The sequence below is a fragment of the Heteronotia binoei genome, chromosome 9 (genome assembly GCF_032191835.1).
Source record: "Heteronotia binoei isolate CCM8104 ecotype False Entrance Well chromosome 9, APGP_CSIRO_Hbin_v1, whole genome shotgun sequence".
In the NCBI taxonomy this organism is placed as follows: Eukaryota; Metazoa; Chordata; class Lepidosauria; order Squamata; family Gekkonidae; genus Heteronotia; species Heteronotia binoei.
Window position 1 is genome coordinate 123,700,211 of NC_083231.1, and position 25,143 is coordinate 123,725,353.

The 25,143-nt window shown below is 51.4% G+C and overlaps 1 protein-coding gene and 1 non-coding gene across 2 annotated transcripts; one reads left to right on the top strand and one right to left on the bottom strand.

Moving 5' to 3' along the window:
• Positions 1 to 1,165: 1,165 nt before the first annotated feature.
• Positions 1,166 to 23,900, bottom strand: TEX261 (testis expressed 261). The gene is made up of 6 exons (XM_060247216.1): positions 23,747 to 23,900; positions 20,438 to 20,517; positions 17,729 to 17,882; positions 14,323 to 14,390; positions 7,587 to 7,689; positions 1,166 to 2,495 (listed from the first exon to the last, which is right to left on the bottom strand). The coding sequence occupies exons 1-6, from the start codon at positions 23,814 to 23,816 to the stop codon at positions 2,380 to 2,382; spliced, it is 591 nt and encodes a 196-aa protein (XP_060103199.1). The 5' UTR covers positions 23,817 to 23,900; the 3' UTR covers positions 1,166 to 2,379.
• On the top strand, positions 15,565 to 15,632 carry TRNAR-UCU (transfer RNA arginine (anticodon UCU)). Its single transcript has one exon. It is a non-coding gene; the product is annotated as a tRNA-Arg (tRNA).
• Positions 23,901 to 25,143: the final 1,243 nt, after the last annotated feature.

Here is a 25,143-nt window from a genome sequence, read left to right on the forward strand (position 1 = left end):
TCTGGAGCACGGTCCCCTGACCATCACCCTTTTCGACAGGATTACAGAACCACAGAGTTGGAAGGGACCTCCTGGGTCATCTAGTCCAACCCCCTGCACAATGCAGGAAACTCACAAACACCTCCCCCTCAATTCACAGGATCCGCATTGCTGTCAGATGGCCATCTAGCCTCTGTTGGAAAACCTCCAAGGAAGGAGAGCCCACCACCTCCCAAGGAGGAAGCCTGTTCCATTATAAACATAAACATATGAAGCTGCCTTATACTGAATCAGACCCTCGGTCCATCGAAGTCAGTATTGTCTTCTCAGACTGGCAGCGGCTCTCCAGGGTCTCAAGCTGAGGTTTTTCACACCTCTTTGCCTGGACCCTTTTTTGGAGATGCCGGGGATTGAACCTGGGGCCTTCTGCTTCCCAAGCAGATGCTCTACCACTGAGCCACTGTCCTTCCCCACTGAGGAACCGCTCTAACGGTCAGGAAGTTCTTCCTAATGTTGAGCCAGAAACTCTTTTGATTTAATTTCAACCCATTGGTTCTGGTCCTACCTTCTGGGGCCACAGAAACCAATTCCACCCCATCCTCTACAGGACAGCCCTTCAAGTCCTTGAAGATGGTGATCCTATCCCCTCTCAGCCGCCTCCTCTCAAGGCTAAACATCCCCAGCTCCTTCAACCTTTCTTCATAGGACTTGGTCTCCAGACCCCTCACCATCTTCGTCGCCCTCCTCTGGACCCGTTCCAGCTTGTCTGTACCCTTCTTAAAATTTAATGCCCCAAACAATACTCCCAAGTGAGGTCTTACCAGAGTGCAGAGTTAAGACCTCACCTGGAGTACTGTGTTCAGTTTGTTGAACGAACTGCTGCTACTTGCAAAGGGACCGTGGCTCAGTGGTAGAGCCTCTGCTTGGCACGCAGAAAGTCCCAGGTTCAATCCCTAGCAGCATCTCCAGTTCAAAGGACCAGGCAGTAGGTGAAGGGAAAGACCTCTTTCACCGGAGACCCTGGAGAGCCACTGCCAGTCTGAGTAGACAAGACTGACCTTGACGGGCTAAAGTTCTGATTTAGTGTTAGGCAGCTTCATGTGTTCACAGGATTTAAGAGGCCGTCTTTTGCAACGTGGAGCCCTGGCGTCTGGCAGGACACCAAGGAAAGGGAAGACAGCCTTGCTTTGAAAACAACTTTCCTCTCACGCCTTTATTAACACAAAGGTTCTGCGCTCAAACAGAAATCAAAACTTCCATCCGGTTAAGAGGGAAGGGAAATGTGAGCATCACCAGAATCGAGCTCGCAGTGTCCCCAGCCTTTGAGCTGCTCCAGGCCCTCAGCTCCCAACCCCCCCCCCCCCCCGCAGGAAGGAATCATCAGACATCATCGGGGGGGGGGGGGGGAATGATGCCCCAAAGGGTGGGATTGACACTGGAACCCAAACAGACACGGTGATACCGCAGAAAGCCGATTTGACGCTGGAACCAAAATGGCAGCTCTCTTCACATCTTTACAAATAGCCATTTAACCTCCCTCCTGCCCCAGTATCTTCAGGTACGCGTGCTGCGTGTTTTCCAGTCTGTGATACAGGTTCCAACGGAGCAACATCTCGCCAGGGGTGGGACATGCCAGCTGTCTTTCGCTTTTGAACAGGGTTTTTCAAAAACTTTCAACTCAAATGCTGGACAGTGGAAATCAAGGAAGTCCCGTGTAAATGCTCTTTGGACTACCCCACAAGGGCCCCGGGGATTCTCAGCAGCTACAGTGAAGAGGAGGGTCATAGTTCCTTCTCTAAATGCTCAGGGTTCCTTGATGTACATGTTGAACACAGGTTTGTCTCCAAAAACGTCACGTAAAAGAAGCGCAGAAGCCAAGATCTCCGCCCGTCTCTCTGCTGTGACTTCAGAGTTGTATTTATAACAAGAATTGTGTTTTGGAAGTCCGGTGGGCAATGGCTTATAGAGCAGCGCTTGGGGACCATGTTTTGTGTGCCCTGACCTGACGCCTAGAGACACCCACCGGTAAAACCTTGGAACAACTTCATTAAAAGGTGGGAAAAGATCTGTCCGTGGCTGATGCTCCTTGCTCAGGAAGCAGTTTGGCTTTCGGTACAAAAAACGACAGCTCAGAGGGCCCCATCCAGACAGCAAAGGCAAGACCCAAAGTTTTCTAGGGCACTCCCCTTGCCGCGACCGCAGCCGCCTCCATACGCTACTGTGCAAAAAAGGGCGTTCCCAGCAACAACCCTCCCCGAGTTTTGGGCTGCCGATATTGGCGGTTGCCTGTCCCACACGTCCCGATAGATTCGCTCCAAATTATGGCAAGGAGAGGTGGCTCTCGTGGCCTCAAGTCCCATCTGGATAAATGTATCCAGGTACGAACAGAAGGCGGCGGCGTCAATAGATCTTCTGGCGGCTGGGCAGGATGGCTTCCTTGATGAACGAAAAGATGACGAGGATGCCGGAGCGTTTCCCCCTCTTCCCCTTTGTGAAGTAGTTGGATACCACGTCGTCTGAGAAGACAAGGAGAGAAAGACACAGTGAAACCTGGACCGTGAATCTCGGCCTGGTCCCCAGATACCAATATGACGGTGTGGAGAAACACCATTTTAGGCTAAGGTTGTCTGTGAGTCGGCAGGAGGATTTTGTCAAACTGGAGTCAGGCTCTGGCCTAGCCTCTTCCCCCTCTCCCCTCCCCTCCTGTCTGGAACCAGCAATTCTGGGCGGAGCCTCCAAGAGAGACAGGAAGTTCTTGAGGCCTGTCTCCCGGAATGCTGCAAGAGGTAGACCAGTTCCTGGGCAGGAACTGAATTTTCTATTGGAGATTTTGGGGGGGAAGCTGGCAGTCAGTTGAGTTCAGTCTTGAATCTCAGACAGACACAGGAAGGCATGGTCAGGCTTGCAACAATCTAAGTGAAGTGTCTGCCCTGTCCAGTCAAGGCAAGTATTAGAACAGGGAGAGAAGGAGCGTTTTTCTCCTACTATGATTTGTTTCTTCTGTTCACTTTTTGAGCAGTGGGACGGTGGCTCAGTGGTAAAGCATCTGCTTGGTCAGCAGAAGGTCCCAGGTTCAATCCCCGGCATCTCCAACTAAAAAGGGTCCAGGCAAGTAGGCCTGAAAAACCTCCGCTTGAGACCCTGGAGAGCAGGGGAGGGACGGTGGCTCAGTGGTAGAGCACCTGCTTGGTAAGCAGAAGGTCCCAGGATCAATCCCTGGCATCTCCAACTAAAAAGGGTCCAGGCAAGTAGGCCTGAAAAACCTCCGCTTGAGACCCTGGAGAGCAGGGGAGGGACGGTGGCTCAGTGATAGAGCACCTGCTTGGTAAGCAGAAGGTCCCAGGATCAATCCCTGGTATCTCCAACTAAAAAGGGTCCAGGCAAGTAGGCCTGAAAAACCTCCGCTTGAGACCCTGGAGAGCAGGGGAGGGACGGTGGCTCCGTGGCAGAGCACCTGCTTGGTAAGCAGAAGGTCCCAGGTTCAATCCCCGGCATCTCCAACTAAAAAGGGTCCAGGCAAACAGGCATGAAAACCTCAGTTTGAGACTCTGGAGAGCTGCTGCCAGTCTGAGTAGACAAGACTGACTTTGATAGACCCAGAATCTGATTCAGTAGAAGGCATCTTCATAAATGCCTGCAAATAGTTATACAGTGTAAATAAGTATTTTGTTTGTTATAATCTTGAGCTCCTCTGTGCCACATGGTTCCCCCAACCGCTTGGAACACTAGAAGTGGGCTGGGGAGTCCCTAGGGTGGAGAGAAACAGTGATAGAGCTGGTTGCCAACTCTCCAGGGGAGCCCCAAAGTTCCACAGGAAGCCCTGAGCAAAGTTCCTTGTGAGTCCGGAGGGAGGTGAGGAGGTTGTCCCGCCTAGCTAGAGCCCGAGACAGGGACAACGGTGGCAGGAAAGTGGAACAGCCCTTCCAGGTCAGTATACCTGGGCTGGGCAGGGCCGAGGTGAGCTAGCAGACACAGGACCGGTCTGCCGCAGACGGTTACGCTAAACATAACCTCTTGACAAAAGACTCAGGTGGGTAGCTGTGTTGGCTTGAAGCAACAGAGGAAAGTTGAGTCCAGTGGCACCTTTTAAGACCAACGAAGTTTGAGTATGAGCTTTTGTGGGCAGGCACGCTTCACACAAAAGCTTACACCCAGAATTAAACTCCGTTGGTCGTAAAGGTGCCACTGGACTCAAAACTTTGTTATGTAATCTCTTGACATTTCCTGCATCCAGGCCTCTAGCGGAGGCAACACCAGATGCTCACGGAGAGGCACCTGCCGAAGCAGAAAGGCTAGTGAAACCTAGAGCCCCACAGAACAGAAACGTAATATAAAGCCGCAAAACACTGTGGGAAAATAACGAAAAAGACTGAAAATTATTTCAAAAATGATGGAAGTTTTGACAGAAAACCAGCAACAGAAGAAACATCTTTGAAAAACTAAAATCATCTGCGCTTGAAATCTGGTCGGCACTGGCACTTTCTTCTTCCTGCGGAGCTGGGTGAATAGTCATTGAGCGCGTGAAGTCTGAATCGACATGATGAACTCAAACGGACATGATGAACTGAAAGGACGATGTAAACTTGTTCTTAACATGTGGAATTCACTGCCACAGGAGGTGGTGGCGGCTACAGGCATAGCCACCTTCAAGAGGGGTTTAGATAAAAATATGGAGCAGAGGTCCATCAGTGGCTATTAGCCACAGTGTGTGTGTATATATAAAAGTTTTTGCCACTGTGTGACACAGAGTGTTGGACTGGATGGGCCATTGGCCTGATCCAACATGGCTTCTCTTATGTTCTTCTGTGACACAGAGTGTTGGACTGGATGGGCCATTGGCCTGATCCAACATGGCTTCTCTTATGTTCTTCTGTGACACAGAGTGTTGGACTGGATGGGCCATTGGCCTGATCCAACAGGGCTTCTCTTATGTTCTTATGTGACACAGAGTGTTGGACTGGATGGGCCATTGGCCTGATCCAACAGGGCTTCTCTTATGTTCTTATGTGACACAGAGTGCTGGACTGGATGGGCCATTGGCCTGATCCAACAGGGCTTCTCTTATGTTCTTATGTGACACAGAGTGTTGGACTGGATGGGCCACTGGCCTGATCCAACAGGGCTCCTCTAATGTTCTTCTGTGACACAGAGTGTCAGACTGGATGGGCCATTGGCCTGATCCAACAGGGCTTCTCTTATGTTCTTCTGTGACACAGAGTGTTGGACTGGATGGGCCATTGGCCTGATCCAACAGGGCTTCTCTTATGTTCTTATGTGACACAGAGTGTTGGACTGGATGGGCCATTGGCCTGATCCAACAGGGCTTCTCTTATGTTCTTATGTGACACAGAGTGTTGGACTGGATGGGCCATTGGCCTGATCCAACAGGGCTTCTCTTATGTTCTTCTGTGACACAGAGTGTTGGACTGGATGGGCCATTGGCCTGATCCAACAGGGCTTCTCTTATGTTCTTATGTGACACAGAGTGTTGGACTGGATGGGCCATTGGCCTGATCCAACAGGGCTTCTCTTATGTTCTTCTGTGACACAGAGTGTCAGACTGGATGGGCCATTGGCCTGATCCAACAGGGCTTCTCTTATGTTCTTATGTGACACAGAGTGTTGGACTGGATGGGCCATTGGCCTGATCCAACAGGGCTTCTCTTATGTTCTTATGTGACACAGAGTGTTGGACTGGAGGGGCCACTGGCCTGATCCAACAGGGCTTCTCTTATGTCCTTATGTGACACAGTGTTGGACTGGATGGGCCATTGGCCTGATCCAACAGGGCTTCTCTTATGTTCTTCTGTGACACAGAGTGTTGGACTGGATGGGCCATTGGCCTGATCCAACATATCTTCTCTTATGTTCTTATGCCTTTTTTGGAATTTATAGTGATATTCATGATTATCTTGTTTAAGAGGCATTGGATTAATCACATATATTTTTGAAACAATTCTCAGTCTTTTTCGCTATTTTTCCACAGTTCTTTGCGGCTTTATATTACCTCAAAGCAGAAAGGCCAGCAGAACTGCTCTGGGGGCCCACGGGCCGAAGCTCCCCAACGGCTCTCCTCTCCCGGCCTCGCAGGCCTTTCAAGAAAGTTCCCTGGTGGTCTTTCATCCAAGGGCTCACCGGGGCTTTCATTAGTTCCCTGAAAGTTCTCATCTGACAGCAGAGTTCTTAGGTACAATTAGCGGACTCATTTATTTAAGTGATCTGCAGTCTCCCTTTCTCAGTGGGGCTCCATTCGGATGGCAGCAAATGAGTCGCTGCCATCAGCTAGATGGGGCATTCAGCAAACCCTGCAAAAGGATTTGGGGTTGTGGAGCCAACGAGAAGTCTCAAAAGAGAACGGAAGCAAAGCAGAACTATTCGCCTGACAGGTTAATGTAAAATGATGCAAAATTGCATAATGGGGTCCAACCCACAGTTGGACTGGATGGGCCACTGGCCTGCTCTAACATGGCTTCTCTTCTGTTCTTATTCGAGTGACTTTGTGAAGCCTTTTGTGTGGGCTAAGAACATAAGAGAAGCCATGCTGGATCAGAAGAAGAAGATGATATTGGATTTATATCCCGCCCTCCACTCCAAAGAGTCTCAGAGCGGCTCACAATCTCCTTTACCTTCCTCTCCCACAACAGACACCCTGTGAGGTGGGTGGGGCTGTAGAGGGCTCTCACAGCAGCTGCCCTTTCAAGGACAACCTCTGCCAGAGCTATGGCTGACCCAAGGCCATGCCAGCAGGTGCAAGTGGAGGAGTGGGGAATCAAACCCGGTTCTCCCAGATAAGTCTGCACACGTAACCACTACACCAAACTGGCTCTATTCTGCAATTTTGCATCATTTTACATTAACGCTAGAAGCCCTCCCACTGTTGCCCCCACCCAGCACAAGAATACAGAGCATCACTGCCCCAGACCGAGAGTTCCAACAATACGCTGTGCTAATAGCCGCTGATGGACCTCTGCTCCATATGCTTATCCATTCCCCTCTTGAAGCCGGCTATGCTTGTAGCCGCCGCCACCTCCTGTGGCAGTGAATTCCACGTGTTAATCACCCTTTGGGTGAAGAAGGACTTCCTTTTATCTGTTCTAACCCAACTGCTCTGCAATTTCAGAGTGCCCACGAGTTCTCGTATTGTGAGAAAGGGAGAAAGGTACTTCTTTCTCCACCTTCTCTATCTGATGCATAATCTTGTCAACCTCTATCATGTCACCCCACAGTCGACGTTTCTCCAAGCCAAAGAGCCCCAAGCGCTGCACCCTTTCCTCATAGGGAAAGTGTTCCAACCCTTTCATCAGTAGGCTACCCTACAGCCTGCGTAGAAAAGCCCTCTGGAATGATTCCGTTTGCAGAAAACCAGGAGAGGGGGAGCCTTCCTCACTCCCTCACAAGGTGGGGGCCACAACAGAGAAGGCACGTCTAGGGGCAGTTACTGCCTTTGCCTGCATCCAGATATCTAGCACCTGCAGAAGGCCCTGCTTGGATGAGTGAAGCCGTCGTGGCAGAGCATAAGGGGAGAGAGGATACTGCAGATCTGAGGGTTTGAGGTGCCTGCTGGCAGAGTCCGGAGGCACAGGATGCATTTGCTGGAGCCAACTCACCTCCTGTCTGCACCGTGGAGGGCAGCACGTTCTCCCCAGCGGATAAGGAAACGAAAAAGGCAAAGGGGATGAGCCACAGGCAGAAGGTGAAGTAGGCAAGAACCTGGGGAGAAAACACAGAGAGGGCATCAAGCAAATCTGTGGCCAGTTCGACAAACGACACCCCCCCCCCCAAAAAAAAACCCCGTGAAGTGTGTGCTGCCATAGCCCAGAAAGCACCCTCAGAAAGGAAGGAGGCATCGATTTATCTCCAGGGCTGGCAACACATAAGAACATAAGAGAAGCCATGTTGGATCAGGCCAATGGCCCATCCAGTCCAACACTCTGTGTCACATAAGAACATAAGAGAAGCCCTGTTGGATCAGGCCAGTGGCCCATCCAGTCCAACACTCTGTGTCACATAAGAGAAGGCCTGTTGGATCAGGCCAATGGCCCATCCAGTCCAACACTCTGTGTCACCTAAGAACATAAGAGAAGCCCTGTTGGATCAGGCCAGTGGCCCCTCCAGTCCAACACTCTGTGTCACCTAAGAACATAAGAGAAGCCCTGTTGGATCAGGCCAGTGGCCCATCCAGTCCAGCACTCTGTGTCACATAAGAACATAAGAGAAGGCCTGTTGGATCAGGCCAGTGGCCCATCCAGTCCAACACTCTGTGTCACATAAGAACATAAGAGAAGGCCTGTTGGATCAGGCCAATGGCCCATCCAGTCCAACACTCTGTGTCACCTAAGAACATAAGAGAAGCCCTGTTGGATCAGGCCAGTGGCCCCTCCAGTCCAACACTCTGTGTCACCTAAGAACACAAGAGAAGCCATGTTGGATCAGGCCAATGGCCCATCCAGTCCAACACTCGGTGTCACCTAAGAACATAAGAGAAGCCCTGTTGGATCAGGCCAGTGGCCCCTCCAGTCCAACACTCTGTGTCACCTAAGAACATAAGAGAAGGCCTGTTGGATCAGGCCAGTGGCCCATTCAGTCCAACACTCTGTGTCACATAAGAATATAAAAGAAGCCCTGTTGGATCAGGACAATGGCCCATCCAGTCCAACACTCTGTGTCACATAAGTACATAAGAGAAGCCATGTTGGATCAGGCCAGTGGCCCATCCAGTCCAACACTCTGTGTCACAGTGGCCAAAAAATACACACACACACACACACTGTGGCTAATAGCCACTGATGGACCTCTGCTCCATATTTTTATCCAATCCCCTCTTGAAGCTGGCTATGCTTGTAGCCGCCACCACCTCCTGTGGCAGTGAGTTCCACATGTTAATCACCCTTTGGGCGAAGAAGTCCTTCCTTTTATCTATTCTAGCCCAACTGCTCAGCAATTTCATGGAGTGCCCACGAGTTCTCGTATTGTGAGAAAGGGAGAAAAGGACTTCTTTCTCAGCTTTCTCCACCCCAGGCATCCCATCAACTCGGGGGAAGCCCCAAGGTGTCCAACTTTGACTTGCTGCCGCCCTCCATCTCCCTCCCTGGGAGGACTCTGTGGCAGAATTTAGTTTGGGGTTGGTTCTCTTATGAAACTGACCACAAGGGGGGGGGTCCAAGCTATCCAGCACCATCAAGCTAATAACAGCTCAGGCTGAGCTCTAATGACTAGAACAGGGGTCCCCAACCACCAGGCCGTGGACCAGTACCATGGCCTGCTAGCAACTGGGTCGCGGAGTGAAGCAGAGCCGCCCCGGACTAAAGAGGCAGCACGGTCTCGCTCCAAGGCTGCCTCCCCTTGCTGGGTCCCGGGCCGGCAGAAGGGGCAGCGCTGCTGTGACTTTAGCCTACCCCTCATTTACAGACCTCCACCGATCAGCTGATTGATGGCGGTCTTTAAATGGGAGGGGGAGGCAGAAACAGCCCCCATCTCCTCCCCATTTAAAGACCCCCCGAGGGGGGCAGGGGTGTGGCATGGGCAGGGGGGGCAGCCGGGGGTGGCAAAACCCCCAGTGTCGCCCTCCCCCTACTGGTCCGTGGAAAAATTGTCTTCCACAAAACTGGTCCCTGGTGCCAAAAAGGTTGGGGGCCACTGGACTAGAACGTAAGTCAGTAAAATGTAGGTGAAAGGTAAAAGTTATCCGAGGGCAACCTTAGCCTTATATGGCATGAGAAGGAACCGGATAGAGCAGGGGTGGCCAACGGTAGCTCTCCAGATGGTTTTTTTGCCTAGAACTCCCATCAGGCCCAGCCAGCATGGCCAATGGCTGGGGCTGATGGGAGTTGTAGGCAAAAAAACATCTGGAGAGCTAGAAGAAGATGATATTGGATTTATATCCTGCCCTCCACTCCGAAAAGTCTCAGAGCGGCTCACAATCTCCTTTACCTTCCTCCCCCACAACAGACACCCTGTGAGGTAGATGAAGATATTGGATTTATATCCCGCCCTTCACCCCGAAGAGTATCAGAGCGGCTCACAATCTCCTTTACCTTCCTCCCCCGCAACAGACGCCCTGTGAGGTAGATGAAGATGTTGGATTTATATCCCGCCCTCCACTCCGAAGAGTCTCAGAGCGGCTCACAATCTCCTTTCCCTTCCTCCCCCACAACAGACACCCTGTGAGGTAGATGAAGATATTGGATTTATATCCCGCCCTCCACTCCGAAGAGTCTCAGAGCGGCTCACAATCTCCTTTACCTTCCCCCCCCCACACACACACACAACAGACACCCTGTGAGGTAGATGAAGATATTGGATTTATATCCCGCCCTCCACTCCGAAGAGTCTCAGAGCGGCTCACCATCTCTACCTTCCTCACCCACAACAGACACCCTGTGAGGTAAATGAAGATATTGGATTTATATCCCGCCCTCCACTCCGAAGAGTCTCAGAGCAGCTCACAATCTCATTTCCCTTCCTCCCCCACAACAGACACCCTGTGAGGTAGATGAAGATATTGGATTTATATCCCGCCCTCCACTCCGAAGAGTCTCAGAGCAGCTCACAATCTCATTTCCCTTCCTCCCCCACAACAGACACCCTGTGAGGTAGATGAAGATATTGGATTTATATCCCGCCCTCCACTCCGAAGAGTCTCAGAGCGGCTCACAATCTCCTTTATCTTCCTCCCCCACAACAGACACCCTGTGAGGTAGATCAAGATATTGGATTTATATCCCGCCCTCCACTCCGAAGAGTCTCAGAGCGGCTCACAATCTTCTTTCCCTTCCTCCTCCACAACAGACACCCTGTGAGGTGGGTGGCGTTGAGAGGGCTCTCACAGCAGCTAGTCTTTCAAGGACAACCTCTGCCAGAGCAATGGCTGACCCAAGGCCATTCCAGCAGGTACAAGTGGAGGAGTGGGGAATCCGATCCGGTTCTCCCAGATAAGAGAGCTCTGGCTGACCCAAGGCCATTCCAGCAGGTGCAAGTGGAGGAGTGGGGAATCCAACCCGGTTCTCCCAGATAAGAGAGCTCTGGCTGACCCAAGGCCATTCCAGCAGCTGCAAGTGGAGGAGTGGGGAATCCAACCCGGTTCTCCCAGATCAGAGTCTGCATACTTAACCACCACACCAAACTGGCTACCGTTGGCTCTCCACACCAAGCTACCGTTGGCCACCCCTGGGATAAAGATAACTGGCCACCTGCAGATGCAGCTGCTGGTTCTGGAATGTAGATGACGCACATAATAATAATAATAAAAATAACTTTTTATTTGTATCCCGCCCTCCCCGCACAGGCAGGCTCAGGGTGGCTCACAACATAGGAATGCAATACAATATAATAAAATCACATAAAACAGTAAAATTAATATGCAGTTACATTAAAATTAACATTAAGGTGCTAACAGATCTTAATTCAGTAGAAGAGAAGAAACATACACAGCGACATTATCTTAGCTCGGTATGGGCAAAGGCTATTTTGAAGAGGTATGTCTTACAGGCCCTGCGAAATTGATTTACACATCGCAGGGCCCGTACCTCCTCCGGGAGTTGGTTCCAGAGTAGTGGGGCCGCAACGGAGAAGGCCCGATCCCGGGTGGTCTTTAATCTGGCCTCCCTTGGCCCAGGGATATTCAGCTGGTGCTTACCAGCTGACCTCAGTGCTCTCTGGGGCTCATATCAGGTAAGATATAGATTGCGATACCAGTTTCTGGGGAGAAATGCTTTATAAACCCAGGGATTTAGGGAAAAGCTGCTGCCTGCACTAGAGACGGGGGGTCCCTATGCTGGTCATGCCATGAAGTTAACAACCATTGTTGATTTCAAGCCATGAAATGAACAACTCTTGCTAGAGGCCTCTAACATAAAATGGGACGTTTTCATAGATTTCTTTAGCCGGTATTAGAGCAGAGGTGTCAAACATGTGGCCCAAGGGCCGAATCAGGCCCCCAAGCAACCGGCTGTCATCTGCTTCCTTCTCCCTCTCTCTTGCTTCGTTCTGCATAATGGACTGCATAGGAGCTGCAGACCAAAACCTCTGTTTTCTTCATTGGCTGAGGCTCTTTCCTTGGGGAGGAAGTGAGGGGAGGGAGAACTTGCTTTTGCCAGGCTCTCTCAATTGCACAGCAGAGCTGCTGAGCCAAGCCTCTCTTCCTTATACTGGCTGAGGCTCCTCCTCCCTCCAGTCCTCGGGGGAAGGAAGGAAAGAGTCAGAGCTTCCTTTGCACAGTTCCCTGGATCCCATGGGAGAAATACAAAGAAAGCATCTTTAAGATCAACGAGTGCTAACGTTTTAAGCACGTTTTAAGTTTTTTTTAAAAATTACTTGTGTTTGTCTGTGTTCTTTATAAAATTTATATCTCTGCCACCTGATCTTAAATAGGTACACACATGGCCCGGCCGTCAAGGCTCGACCCAACCTGACACGGTCCATCTCAAGTAGGTCTCATTTATGTCAGATCCTGCCCTCCTAACAAATGGGTTTGACACCCCTGTATTAGAGTATAAGATAGATTAAGCTTGACTACAAGAATCGGGTAAGAGTTCGTCTGAATTCTAACTGTATAACCTTCTGTTTTCTGAAATTGTACTAAGGTTATCTAATTGTTTTGCCTTATTTATTTATTTATAATTTATATCCCGCCCTTCCCAACAAGTGGCTCAGGGCGGCTCACAGAAATCTGGCATAAATAACATTTAAGCATAAAACATTAGAATAATAATACATTTAAGTTTTAAAACATTAAACCATTTAAAATATTAGACCATTTAAAACATTAGGGACAGCAGACATTCAGTGTAAGTATACTCAGTTTCTTGTTTCTTGTACCAGCTAGTCATAGGCCAGCCGGAAGAGGGCTGTCTTACAGGCCCTGCGGAACTGGGCGAGGTCCCGCAGGGCCCTCACCTCTTCCGGCAGCTGGTTCCACCAGGAGGGGGCCGTAATAGAAAAGGCCCGGTCCCTTGTGGATTTTAAGTGGGCTTCCTTTGGCCCGGGGATAACCAGGAGATTCTGAGTTCCTGATCTCAGTACTCTCTGGGGCACATGTGGGGAGAGATGGTCCTTCAGGTTGGCAGGTCCTAGGCCATATAGGGCTTTAAAGGTAATAACCAGCACCTTGTACCGGATTCGGTAAGCTATCGGCAGCCAGTGCAGATCCCGGAGTCCCGGCCGGATGTGCTCCCTTCTTGGGAGCCCTAACAACAGCCGGGCCGCAGCATTCTGCACTAGCTGCAGCTTTCGGGTTCGGCACAAAGGCAGCCCCATGTAGAGAGCATTACAGTAGTCCAACCTCGAGGTGACCGTGGCATGGATCACTGTTGCTAGGTCGTCGCGCTCCAGGAAGGGGGCCAATTGCCTTGCCCGCCTAAGATGAAAAAATGCGGACTTGGCAGTGGCTGCTATCTGAGCCTCCATCGTTAAGGAAGGCTCCAATAGTACCCCCAGGCTTTTGACCTTGTCTGCCGCTATCAGCGGCGCACCCTCAAAAGCTGGTAGGGAGATTTCCCTTCCTGGGCCCCGACGACCCAAGCAAAGGACCTCTGTCTTCGCCGGATTTAGCTTCAGTCTGAGCCACCCAGCCACTTCCTGTAATGCCCGGTCTAGATTTTCCGGGGCGGAGACTGGTCGGCCATCCATAAGTAGATAGAGCTGGGTGTCATCAGCATACTGGTGACAACCCAGCCCATACCTTCGGGCAATCTGGGCAAGGGGACGCATATAGATGTTAAATAACATCGGGGAGAGAACCGCCCCCTGAGGCACTCCGCAATCAAGCGTGCGCCTCCGGGATAGCTGACCCCCAATCGCAACCCTTTGTCCCCGACCTTCGAGGAAAGAGGAAAGCCACTGTAAAGCCAACCCCTAATCCCCACGTCGGCGAGGCGGCATGTCAGTAACCGATGGTCGACCGTGTCGAACACAGCCGACAGGTCCAACAACATCAGCACCGCCGAGCCGCCCCGATCCAGATGCCGTTGGAGGTCATCCACCAGGGCGACCAACACCGTCTCCGTCCCATGACCCGGGCGGAAGCCGGACTGGAGTGGGTCATGGGACGGAGCATCTGTCTGCATCTGTATTTCTAAGCCTTCTGTCCGGAGAAGAAACTTATGTGTAATGAAGTTTATCTGTGTAGCTTGGAAAACCTAATTTGGTCATATGTAGAAGTTCTGGAAAACGACTGGTTGTTTGGGTTACTGAGAGTACAATAAGGTGTACTCTCGCCTCAGACTCCTGGTCAAATCTTTTGCCTATTTTGGCACAGGCACATGACCAAAGGGCACCCATTCTCTGCCCCCTTCTCCCCCACAGACCCATATAACCTCTCCAGCACCCCCAGCAGCCCCCTCTTACCTCTGAGAATGGGTAATACTCGTCTGCAAAATACTGGAACGCCAAGTAGTGATTTAACACAACCAGGACTGCCGAAAGAAAAACAAGCAAGTTGCAAAACAGAAAGCGGTCGTCGTCCTCACCTTCCCCCCAGCCCTGTTGTTGATACCCAATGACAAAATCTAGCGCACAAGTTCGGTTTCAGAGAATCATGGGGCTGCTGTTAGCCCTCACTATTGAAGCCAAACACCAAATAGATCTCGGCGCTCAAACTAGGCAACAGGAAAACCGCTAAGTTCCGAAATACATTCCACAACAAAATGCAAAAGCATACACAGCAGTCGTTCACAAAATTCAACAGGCTGAAAGTTTTTCCTCTCCTTTATCGCCCTGTCGGAAAAGTGTGGACTTATTGCTGATTATATGACGAGCTTAAGCTATTCGAGAGACAAGTGGAAAGATGATTACATAATCGCACACCCGGGCATATGACTAAACTGGTTGAATTTTGTGAATGACTGTCAGGTATGTTTTTGCATTTTGTTATGGAATATATGCACGATTGAAATTTAAGAACGGTTTGGAAGATGTTTTCGCACTTAGTGCTTTCTCTATCGCTGAGCCCTCACAAGTGTGACAAAACATGTTAAAACTACCCAGCAGCTTAACTGACTTGCATCCTGCTCTTCCACCCTCTTCCCAGGCCATGGTGGCTCAGTGGTAGAGCATCTGCATGGTAAGCAGAAGGTCCCAGGTTCAATCCCCGGCATCTCCAACTAAAAAGGGTCCAGGCAAATAGGCATGGAAAACCTCAGCTTGAGACCCTGGAGAGCAGGGGAGGGACGGTGGCTCAGTGGCAGAGCATCTGCTTGGTAAGCAGAAGGTCCCAGGTTCAATCCCCGGCATCTCCAACTAAAAAGGGTCCAGGCAAATAGGCGTGAAAAACCTCACCTTGAGACCCTGGAGAGCCACTGCCTGTCTGAGTAGACAAGACTGACTTTGATGGACCGAGGGGGGTCTGATTCAGTAGAAGGCAGCTTTCATATGGTCATGGGAGGGACAGTGGCTCAGTGGTAGAGCATCTGCTTGGTAAGCAGAAGGCCCCAGGTTCAATCCCTGGCATCTCCAACTAAAAAGGGTCCAGGCAAATAGGCGTGAAAAACCTCAGCTTGAGACCCTGGAGAGCCGCTGCCAGTCTGAGTAGACAATACTGACTTTGATGGACCCAGGGTCTGATTCAGTTCACATGTTCATGGGGAGGGAGGGTGGCTCAGTGGTAGAGCATCTGCTTTCTAAGCAGAAGGTCCCAGGTTCAATCCCCAGCATCTGCAACTAAAAAGGGTCCAGGCAAGTAGGCGTGAATAACCTCAGCTTGAGACCCTGGAGAGCCATGAATGGGGCTGTGGCTCAGTGGTAGAGCATCTGCTTGGTAAGCAGAAGGTCCCAGGTTCAATCCCCGGCATCTCCAACTAAAAAGGGTCCAGGCAAATAGGCATGAAAAACCTCAGCTGGAGACCCTGGAGAGCCGCTGACAGTTTGAGGAGACTTTGATGGACCAAGGGTATGCAGCATAAGGCAGCTTCATATGTTCACATATGTTCATATGTCCGTGACAGTTTCACTTGGCATATTTCAGGGGAATCAGCCACGCTGAAGCAGCAGCTGCAGTGAAGCATTAATTACTTGTATGGTGCTCTCAATACCTTTGGATGCTTCTTGGTGTCGCAATAAAGAAAGGAAAGGCTCATGTGACTGGAGGGGAAAAAAGGGAACTGGGCCCATGGCACGGTGGCCAGAACCAGACAAGAGACCATCACCTCCTCTGGATTTTAACAGCCTGCAAGACTCAGTCACTGGGACTTCTTTTGGCATACAACAGCGCACCGGTACATGGTTCCCTCCACCATTTTATCCTCACAACAGATAGGCTGGTGCAGGAGTGTCAAACACGTGGCCTGGGGGCCAATCAGGCCCATGGAGTGCTCCAATCAGGTCCCTGAGCAACTGGCTGTCATTTGCTTCCTTCTTCCTCTCTTGCTTCCTTCTGCATAACAGCTTGCTTTGCCAGCCTTGCTCAATCACACAGGAGCTACAGAGCAAAACCTCTATTTTCTCCATTGGCTGAGGCTCCTCCATTGGGAAGGAAGGGGGGTAGGGAGAGCTTGCTTTGGCTCAATTGCACAGCAGAGCTACAGAGCCAAGCCTCCCTTCCTTCTATTGGTTGAGGCTCCTCCCCCTCCTGGTCCCCTGGGGAGGGAGGGAAAGATCACACGGAAGAGATACAAAGAAAGCACCTTTAAGATCAACGAGTGCTAATGTTTTAAGCATTTTTCGTATCTTAAGCTTTTTAAAAATCTTTTGCGTTTTTGCCTGTGTCCTTTATAAACTTTATATCTCTGCGACCTGGCATAACATTTTATGGCCCAGCCCGACAAGGTCTCATTTATGTCCGATCCGGCCCTCATAACAAATTAGTTTGACACCCCCGGGCTAGTGAGACCGTTAGTGGCAATCTAAGGTCACCCGATTCATCTTATGGCAAATGACTATCTGAACCAGACCGCCTCACTGCCAGCACCTGACTCTCCGCTACCCCCACAGTCACCCTCTTCTGGGGAGACCGGTCATAATAAGGGAAATCTTGCAATTTGTGAGCGGCTCCAAAGTTTGTCCCAACCACCACTTCCTAGAGCTTCAGCCCATCGTCCTTATTTGATGATGATGATAATATTGGATTTATATCCCGCCCTCCACTCCGAAGAGTCTCAGAGCGGCTCACAATCTCCTTTCTCTTCCTCCCCCACAACAGACACCCTGTGAGGTGGGTGGGACTGAGAGGGCTCTCGCAGCAGCTGCACTTTCAAGGACAACCTCTGCCAGAGAAGAGAGCTGTGGCTGACCCAAGGCCATTCCAGCAGGTGCAAGTGGAGGAGTGGGGAATCAAACCCGGTTCTCCCAGATAAGAGAGCTATGGCTGACCCAAGGCCATTTCAGCAGCTGCAAGTGAAGGAGTGGGGAATCAAACCCGGTTCTCCCGGATAAGAGAGCTATGGCTGACCCAAGGCCATTCCAGCAGCTGCAAGTGAAGGAGTGGGGAATCAAACCCGGTTCTCCCGGATAAGAGAGCTATGGCTGACCCAAGGCCATTTCAGCAGCTGCAAGTGAAGGAGTGGGGAATCAAACCCGGTTCTCCCGGATAAGAGAGCTATGGCTGACCCAAGGCCATTCCAGCAGCTGCAAGTGAAGGAGTGGGGAATCAAACCCGGTTCCCCCAGATGAGAGAGCTCTTGCTGACCCAAGGCCATTCCAGCAGCTGCAAGTGGAGGAGTGGGGAATCAAACCCGGTTCTCCCAGATAAGAGTCGGCACACTTAACCACTACACCAAACTGGCTCTTATTTGGCTCCTGGTGCCCCAATGCCACTCACCACACGACAGGATGAAATTCGGAGAGGTGAGCATGATGAAAGGGAAGGTCTGGAGCAATCCGAAGTAGACCAGGTTAGTGAAGAGGCCCACGCCAACCATAAGGCCCGGGAAGTTCTCAAAGAGGTACAGCCCGATCAGCACCGCTGTGGAGAACTACAAAAAAGCAAAAGAAGATAGACGAAGATACTGGATTTATATCCCGCCCTCCACTCTGAATTTCAGAGCGGCTCACAATCTCCTTTATCTCGCTCTCCCACAACAGACACCCTGTTAGGTGGGTGGGGCTGAGGGAGCTCTCCCAGAAGCTGCCCTTTCAAGAACAACCTCTGCCAGAGCTATGGCTGACCCAAGGCCATTTCAGCAGCTGCAAGTAAAGGAGTGGGGAATCAAACCTGGTTCTCCCAGAGAAGAGAGCTTTGACTGACCCAAGGCTATTCCAGCAGGTGCAAGCGGAGGAGTGGGGAATCAAACCTGGTTCTCCCACATAAGAGTCCACGCACTTAACCACTACACCAAACCACTTGACAGTTAGACTGGCCTGCACTGACAACACAGTAGCAGGTGGTGGACATACCACCCAAGTGCCTCGAGCAACAACAGCGCTTCCACGGTGTATGTTGCAAAGCAAACAGCCCCCTCGCCTTAGTTTTTAAAGCAAAAATGAGAAGCAATAAAAAAGCACTTGCCCGGGGAAGTTGCAAGAGGCAGCCAAAGGGCAGCTCAAATGAACTCTCCTCCAGAAGAAGAGAAGACTACTGCAGATTTATACCCCGCCCTTCTCTCCGAATCAGAGACTCAGAGCAGCTTACAATCTCCTGTATCTTCTCCCCCCACAACAGACACCCTGTGAGGTGGGTGGGGCTGGAGATCTCTTACAGCAGCTGCCCTTTCAAGGACAACTCCGGCGACAGCCAGGCCTCGGATTCAGCAGGAGCTCACAGGAGCACAGCTCCTGAACCTTTCCAAGAGTTCTACCTCCTCCTTCTGAGAGTTCCACCTCCTGGTCCATTGAAGAGTAGGTGCAGCTGCATAACAATCCCTGGAAGAGCTCCACCACCTGTTTTTCTACAAAACGGCCCCTGGCGAGAGCTCCGGCTAACCCAAAAGGGTTCTCGAGGGGAAAAACTTTGTAAACACTGGTAGCCAGATTCCTGCTAAGTACCCGGCCTCTCGCTAAAACCCTGCCTTCCGGATAATTCTCCGTAATAATTCCAGGGCAGGCATTGGTCTCAAGATGTGCAGGGGAACACCGCAGCGTCGCCCACCAACCTTGTCTTTGCAAAACGCCATTACTGGGATCGGCTGCTGCGCCAGGTTCACAGCTGGCTATGAGACATGGCTGTACACCCGCGTCTCCTTACTAATGCTCCCAGATGCAGTCCCCCTCTCCCTTTTTATATACAGAAACTGCTTTCTTTTTGGTCCAGAACTGATTTATCGAATTTAAAATATCAGCCTGTATGCGGGTGTATTTGTTCGACAGAAAGAAGACGATTGCAGATTTATACCCCACCCTTCTCTCTGAATCAGGGACTCCGAGCGGCTTACAATCTGCTATATCTTCTCCCCCCACAACAGACACCCCGTGAGGTGGGTGGGGCTGAGAGGGCTCTCCCCAAAGCTGTCCTTTCAAGGACAATCTCTGCCAGAGCTATGGCTGACCCAAGGCCATTCCAGCAGGTGCAAGTGGAGGAATGGGAAATCAAACCCGGTTCTCCCAGATAAGAGTTCACACACTTAACCACGACACCAAAGTGGCTCCAAACTACTTTCTCTTCGGTCCAGCATTAATTTATTGTATTTTGTAATATGAGCTTATATGTGGGGATATTTGTTTGACTTCTGAAGGCCATTTTAGGCCGAAACGCATCAGGTTAAGCGATTTCCCAATGTGGTTGTATGGTTTTACTAAGGAAGGAGGCCAATGAGAGGCCCCTAAATGCTTTTAACTTTCTGAAATAAATGCATGTAATTTTTGGTTATGATTTTATTTTAAATTCTGCTTTTAATTTTTGGCACATATTGTATATTAGCCTTTAAGGTCTTGATTCCAGTTTTGGGGTTAGGGTTCTTTCCCCTCTCTGTTTTTATTTTGTAAACACCTATGCAGCATAAACCTGGGGTGGCCAAACTTGCTTAACCTAACAGCCACACAGAATAAACGTCAGATGTTTGAGAGAAGGAAGGAAGGAAGGAAGGAAGGAAGGAAGGAAGGAAGGAAGGAAGGAAGGAAGGAAGGAAGGAAGGAAGGAAGGAAGGAAGGAAGGAAGGAAGGAAGGAAGGAAGGAAGGAAGGAAGGAAGGAAGGAAGGAAGGAAGGAAGGAAGGAGGGAGGGAGGGAGACGGGGAGGTAGAGAGAAAGCAACTTTAAGTTTAAATGCATTCTTCAAGTCACCGGCTAGCTGGGCTTGCAGAAGTGATTTAAAGAGAGAAACGCCTTCTCCAAGCTGGCCGATGGGGTGGTGGAGGCTTCAAGCACCACAGAATAGGTGTGAAAAAGTCACCTGTGGCTCCCGAGCTGCAGTTCGGCCACCCTTGGCATAAACTGTTCAATGGGCACCCTCTCCTCCAACCAACCCAAAAAGAACCTCCCCTACCCAGCCACCCGATCCCCCAGCTGCGCAAGCCAGCCTTCATGGTTCACCAGCAAGCTGAGGCCAGCGGGCTCAAGTTGGCGCTTAGCAGGTACAAAGGCAACCCGAGACTTACCCATATCATGTATTTAATAATTCTGCTTGTAGCTACCGTGTACTCTTCGATCAACTCCGCCAAGTAGTACAGTCCAGCCGCTGCAGAGGAGAAGAAAGGGGCCGTTGGAGGCAAAGGCAGCCAGGGAAATGCAGTCAGAGCCAACAATCTCCCTGCCATTCTCGCCAAGGAGGCTGGGGCATCAGACCTCCAAAGGGGCCACGTCGGCCGCGATCGATGCCAGACCCGCTGGCTTCTAGGACTCCCCGGTGGGTGGGGTTCGGGATCTCCTTGCCCAGCACGTGTCGCCGAAGGATGATATTGCCGTTTATTTTATCTAATCTCAGTGCTGATCCCACAGGGGTCATCTAGTCCAACCCCTGCATGCAACGGAAGTTCAACTACAGCATCCCGAACAAGGAGATATCTAATCGCTCCTTAAAAGCCTCCGGCAATGAAGGATCCACCACAAGGGAGGCTGTTCCAGCACTGTATACAACTTGCTCCCTCAAATTGAGGCAAACCTTCCTTTGCTGTAGTTTATGTCCACTGGACCAAGTCATGGAATCATGAAGTTGGAGAAACCTCCAAGGTCATCTAGTCCAACTCCCTGTACAATGCAGGAAATTCACAAATACCTCCCCCCACACTCCCAGTGACACACGTTCCATACGCAGAAGATGGCAAACCACCCCCTCCCCAAAAAGCCCTCCAGGATCCCTGGCCAAACAGGCCTGGAGAATTCCTTCCTGGCCCCAAAGTGGCAAATAGCAATCCCCTGGGCCTGTAAGAAGTGGCCACAAGAATGAAGCCCTGATGCAGCCCCTCCTGCCTTCCCTTTCATGATCGACCTAAGTTCAAAGAATCAGCCTTGTTGTCAGATGTCCATCTAGCCTCTGCTTAAAAACCTCCAAATAGAGGACAGCTGGCCTTCTGACAGCAGTGCCGTCCTGCCATCCAACACAGCTGAAAACCTATCTGCCCCATCCTCGGCATGGCATTGCTTTCTCCTAGCAGTCCAGAACGCTGCCACAGAGGTTTCCTGCACAATCAGTTTGACTGCATGAATATTTATTTCATTAGCATCCTCCCTCGTCCCCCAATGGAGGCCCAAAGCAGGCTTACATCGTTCTCCTAGCCTCCATTTTATCCTCCCAACAACCCTACGAGGTAGGTAGGCGAGGGTGAGAGGACGTGATTGGCCCAAGGTCCCCCCAGCAAGCTTCCATGGCAAGAGTGGGGATTCGAACCCAGATTCAACACCCTTAATCTCTGCACCACCTTGGCTTGGCCCTTTCTCCAGCGAGCTTAGCACCATACCTGCTTCTCCCTTCCCTGTCTGGTCAACACCACAAGAACATGAGGCATTCTAGTGATTGGCCCAAGATCACCCAATGGCATTCATCGCAGTCCAGGGAACTGAATTGTTGTCTCCTGGTTTCAGCACCCCACTCCTGGTTTTTTCCCCTATGGGCTGACAGTGTGTTGTGTTTTGGATCTGGGAGACCCAGGTTCGAATCTCCACTTTGCCATGGAAGTTTGCTGGGTGCCTTTGCGTCAGTCACATGCCCTCAGCCTAAACAGCATCACAAGGCTGTCATGGAGACACAATGCAGGAAAGGAGGAGAATGGAAGCTGTTTGGGTCTCCACTGGAGAGGTAAGCCAGTGGCTCTTAGCCAAAGTGTATTGATGGAACTCCCTGTCAGGGGCAGTGATGCTCTATATTCTTGGTGCTTGGGGGGAGGGGGCACAGTGGGAGGGCTTCTAGTGTCCTGGCCCCACTGGTGGACCTCCTGATGGCACCTGATTTTTTTGGTCACTGACTATCACAGAGTGTTGGACTGGATGGGCCACTGGTCTGATCCAACAGGGCTTCTCTTGTGTTCTTACATCTGGGGCAAGTGATGTTCTGTATTCTTGGTCGTTGGGAGGGGCAACAGTGGGAGGGCTTCTGGTGTCCTGGACCCACTGATGGACCTCCTGAGGGCACCTGGGTTTTTTTTTTTTGCCACAGTGTGACACAGAGTGTTGGACTGGATGGGCCATTGGCCTGATCCAACATGGTTTCTCTTAAGTTCTTAAAATGGGATATAAATGAACTAAATAAAATGACTGCCAGCGTGGATTACAGTTGAAGGGGGAGGGGTTATTCTGATGCAAAACTAATTTCCCATTTTGTAAATCCCAGCCCCTACTGTTCAGACATCTTAACGGGCTGTTTCCAGGGCAACCCCAGCGGAAGCAAGAGAATAAACCAGAAAGCCTGGTGGCATCTCAAAGACCTACATTTATCCGATTTCCTGAGTCAGAGCTCAGTTCCTCAGATATAAAATCATAGAATCCTAGAGTTGGAAGGGATTTCCAGGGTCATCTAGTCCAACCCCCTGCACAATGGAGGAAACTCACAACCTACCCCCTAAATTCACAGGATCTTCATTGCGTCAGATGGCCATCTAGCCTCTGTTCCAAAACCTCCAAGGAAGGAGAGCCCACCATCTCCCGAGGAGGAAGCCTGTTCCACTGAGGAACCGCTCTAACTGTCAGGAAGTTCTTTCTAATAGAATCCTAGAGTTGGAAGGGACCTCCAGGATCATCTAGTCCAACTCACAAACACCTCCCCCTAAATTCACAGCATCTTCATTGCTGTCAGATGGCCATCTAGCCTCTGTTGAAAAAACCCCAAGGAAGGAGAGATATGCATGGGCAAGACAGTTTTGGGAATAATTATAGGAGAAATTTGCAAAGGACGGGGCAGTTGCAGCAGGGAGAGATTTCCTGTGAACGCCTAAATAAAAATATAACTACATCATTCATACCGCCAATGGGGACCCAAAGCGTCTCCCATCGTTCCCCTCTAGTTTATCCTCACAACAACCCTGTGAGGTTGGCCAGCCTGAGAGCGCGTGATTGGCCCAAGCTACCTTCCCTGGCAGTGTGGGATTCGAACCCAGGCCTCCCGGAGGCTAGTCTGTCATTTCAGCCACGCCACCCTGCGGGCTCTCTGACAAGGGCAACTATTCTTGAAATCTAACGCTGGCGGAGGCAGCAGGGAAGGGTAGACTGCCGCTGCCCACGGAGGCTCCACTCGGCCCCCGCCAGGGCGACCCCTGCAGCCCCTCCCCCGCCCGGGCCAGCAGGCGCCAGTGATTGGCGCACCGTGGGAAGGACGGCTCCTCCCGGCCAATGGGAAACTCGGGGGACGCCAACCAGCCAACCGCCGCCTGCCGTGGGCGGGGCGGGCGAGACCATTGCGGCGCCCGGGGAGGGGCGGGAGTAGGCGGGCGAGACCATTCCGGCGGAGGGCCGCGGCCGCACTGAGGGAGCCTCACCGATGCCGAGGGTGACGAAGGCGGCCTGGATGAGCAGCGCCAGCCAGCTCAGGGCGTACATGAACCACATCGCTGGTTCCGTTGTCGTCGTCGCCCACTCGCTGCCACCGGCGCATCCGCAAGCGCGGCCACGCCCACCGCTTCCGGCGGGGAGAGGAAGCGCGCGGCCGCGGAGGGCGCAGGCGCACGCGGCTACCCAGGAGCGCCCCAGCGGCCCCTGGCGGTGGGGAGGAGGAACAGCAGGAGGGAAGTGCTAGTGAATAACGGCGGGTTAGCAATGCAACCTTAGAGACCCAGCGCCTAGAGCGGCCGGGCGTACAGTTGCCAACTCCAGCTCGGGAAATTCCTGGAGACTTCGAAGTGGAGCCTGGGAAGAGACGGGGGGGTATGATACTGTTGTGCTCAGGTTGCCAACTCCCTGGTGGGGCCTGGAGTTGTCTCAGAATTATAACTGCTCTGCAGGTCACAGAGATCAGTTCCCCTGGAGAACATGGCAGCTTCCGCAGGGAGACGCTATATGTCATCACGCCCCTGCTTAGCTCACTCGCCTCCCCAAGCACCACTTGCAAATATCCAGGAATATCCAGGTGCCCACCCTGCAAAGCACCCACTTTGTTCAAGGGAACTCATATCTGTAGTCAGGAGTTGTCGTTCTGTGAGATCTCCAGGTCCTACCTGGAGGTGGCAACTCCAGATTTAAGAGATCTAGGGTCAAATCCACCCCCCCCTCCCCCCCCCCCACACACACACAGAGGCTCACTAGGTGACTTTGGAACAGCTGTGCACTAGAGCTGCCAGCCTCGAGGTGGGACTTGGGAATCCCCCGGAATTACAGCTCTTCTCCAGAATGCTACAGAGATCAACTGCCCTGGAAAAAATGGCTGCTTTGGAGGCTCTATGACATTGTACCCCACTGAGGTCTAGCGTTGCAAGGTCCAATTCAAGAAATATCTGAAGACTTTGGGGGTGGAGCCAGGAGCAACGTTGGGACAAGAAGAAGAAGAAGAAGATATTGGATTTATATCCCGCCCTCCACTCCGAAGAGTCTCAGAGCGGCTCACAATCTCCTTTCCCTTCCTCCCCCACAACAGACACTCTGTGAGGTAGATGAAGATATTGGATTTATATCCCGCCCTCCACTCCGAAGAGTCTCAGAGCGGCTCACAATCTCCAATATCTTCTCTCCCCACAACAGACACCCTGTGAGGTGGGTGGGGCTGAGAGGGCTCTGACAGCAGCTGCCCTTTCAAGGAAAGCCTCTGCCAGAGCTATGGCTGACCCAAGGCCATGCTAGCAGGTGCAAGTGGAGGAGTGGGGAATCAAACCCTGTGAGGTGGGTGGGGTTGAGAGGGCTCTCACAGCAGCTGCCCTTTCAAGGACAACCTCTGCCAGAGCTA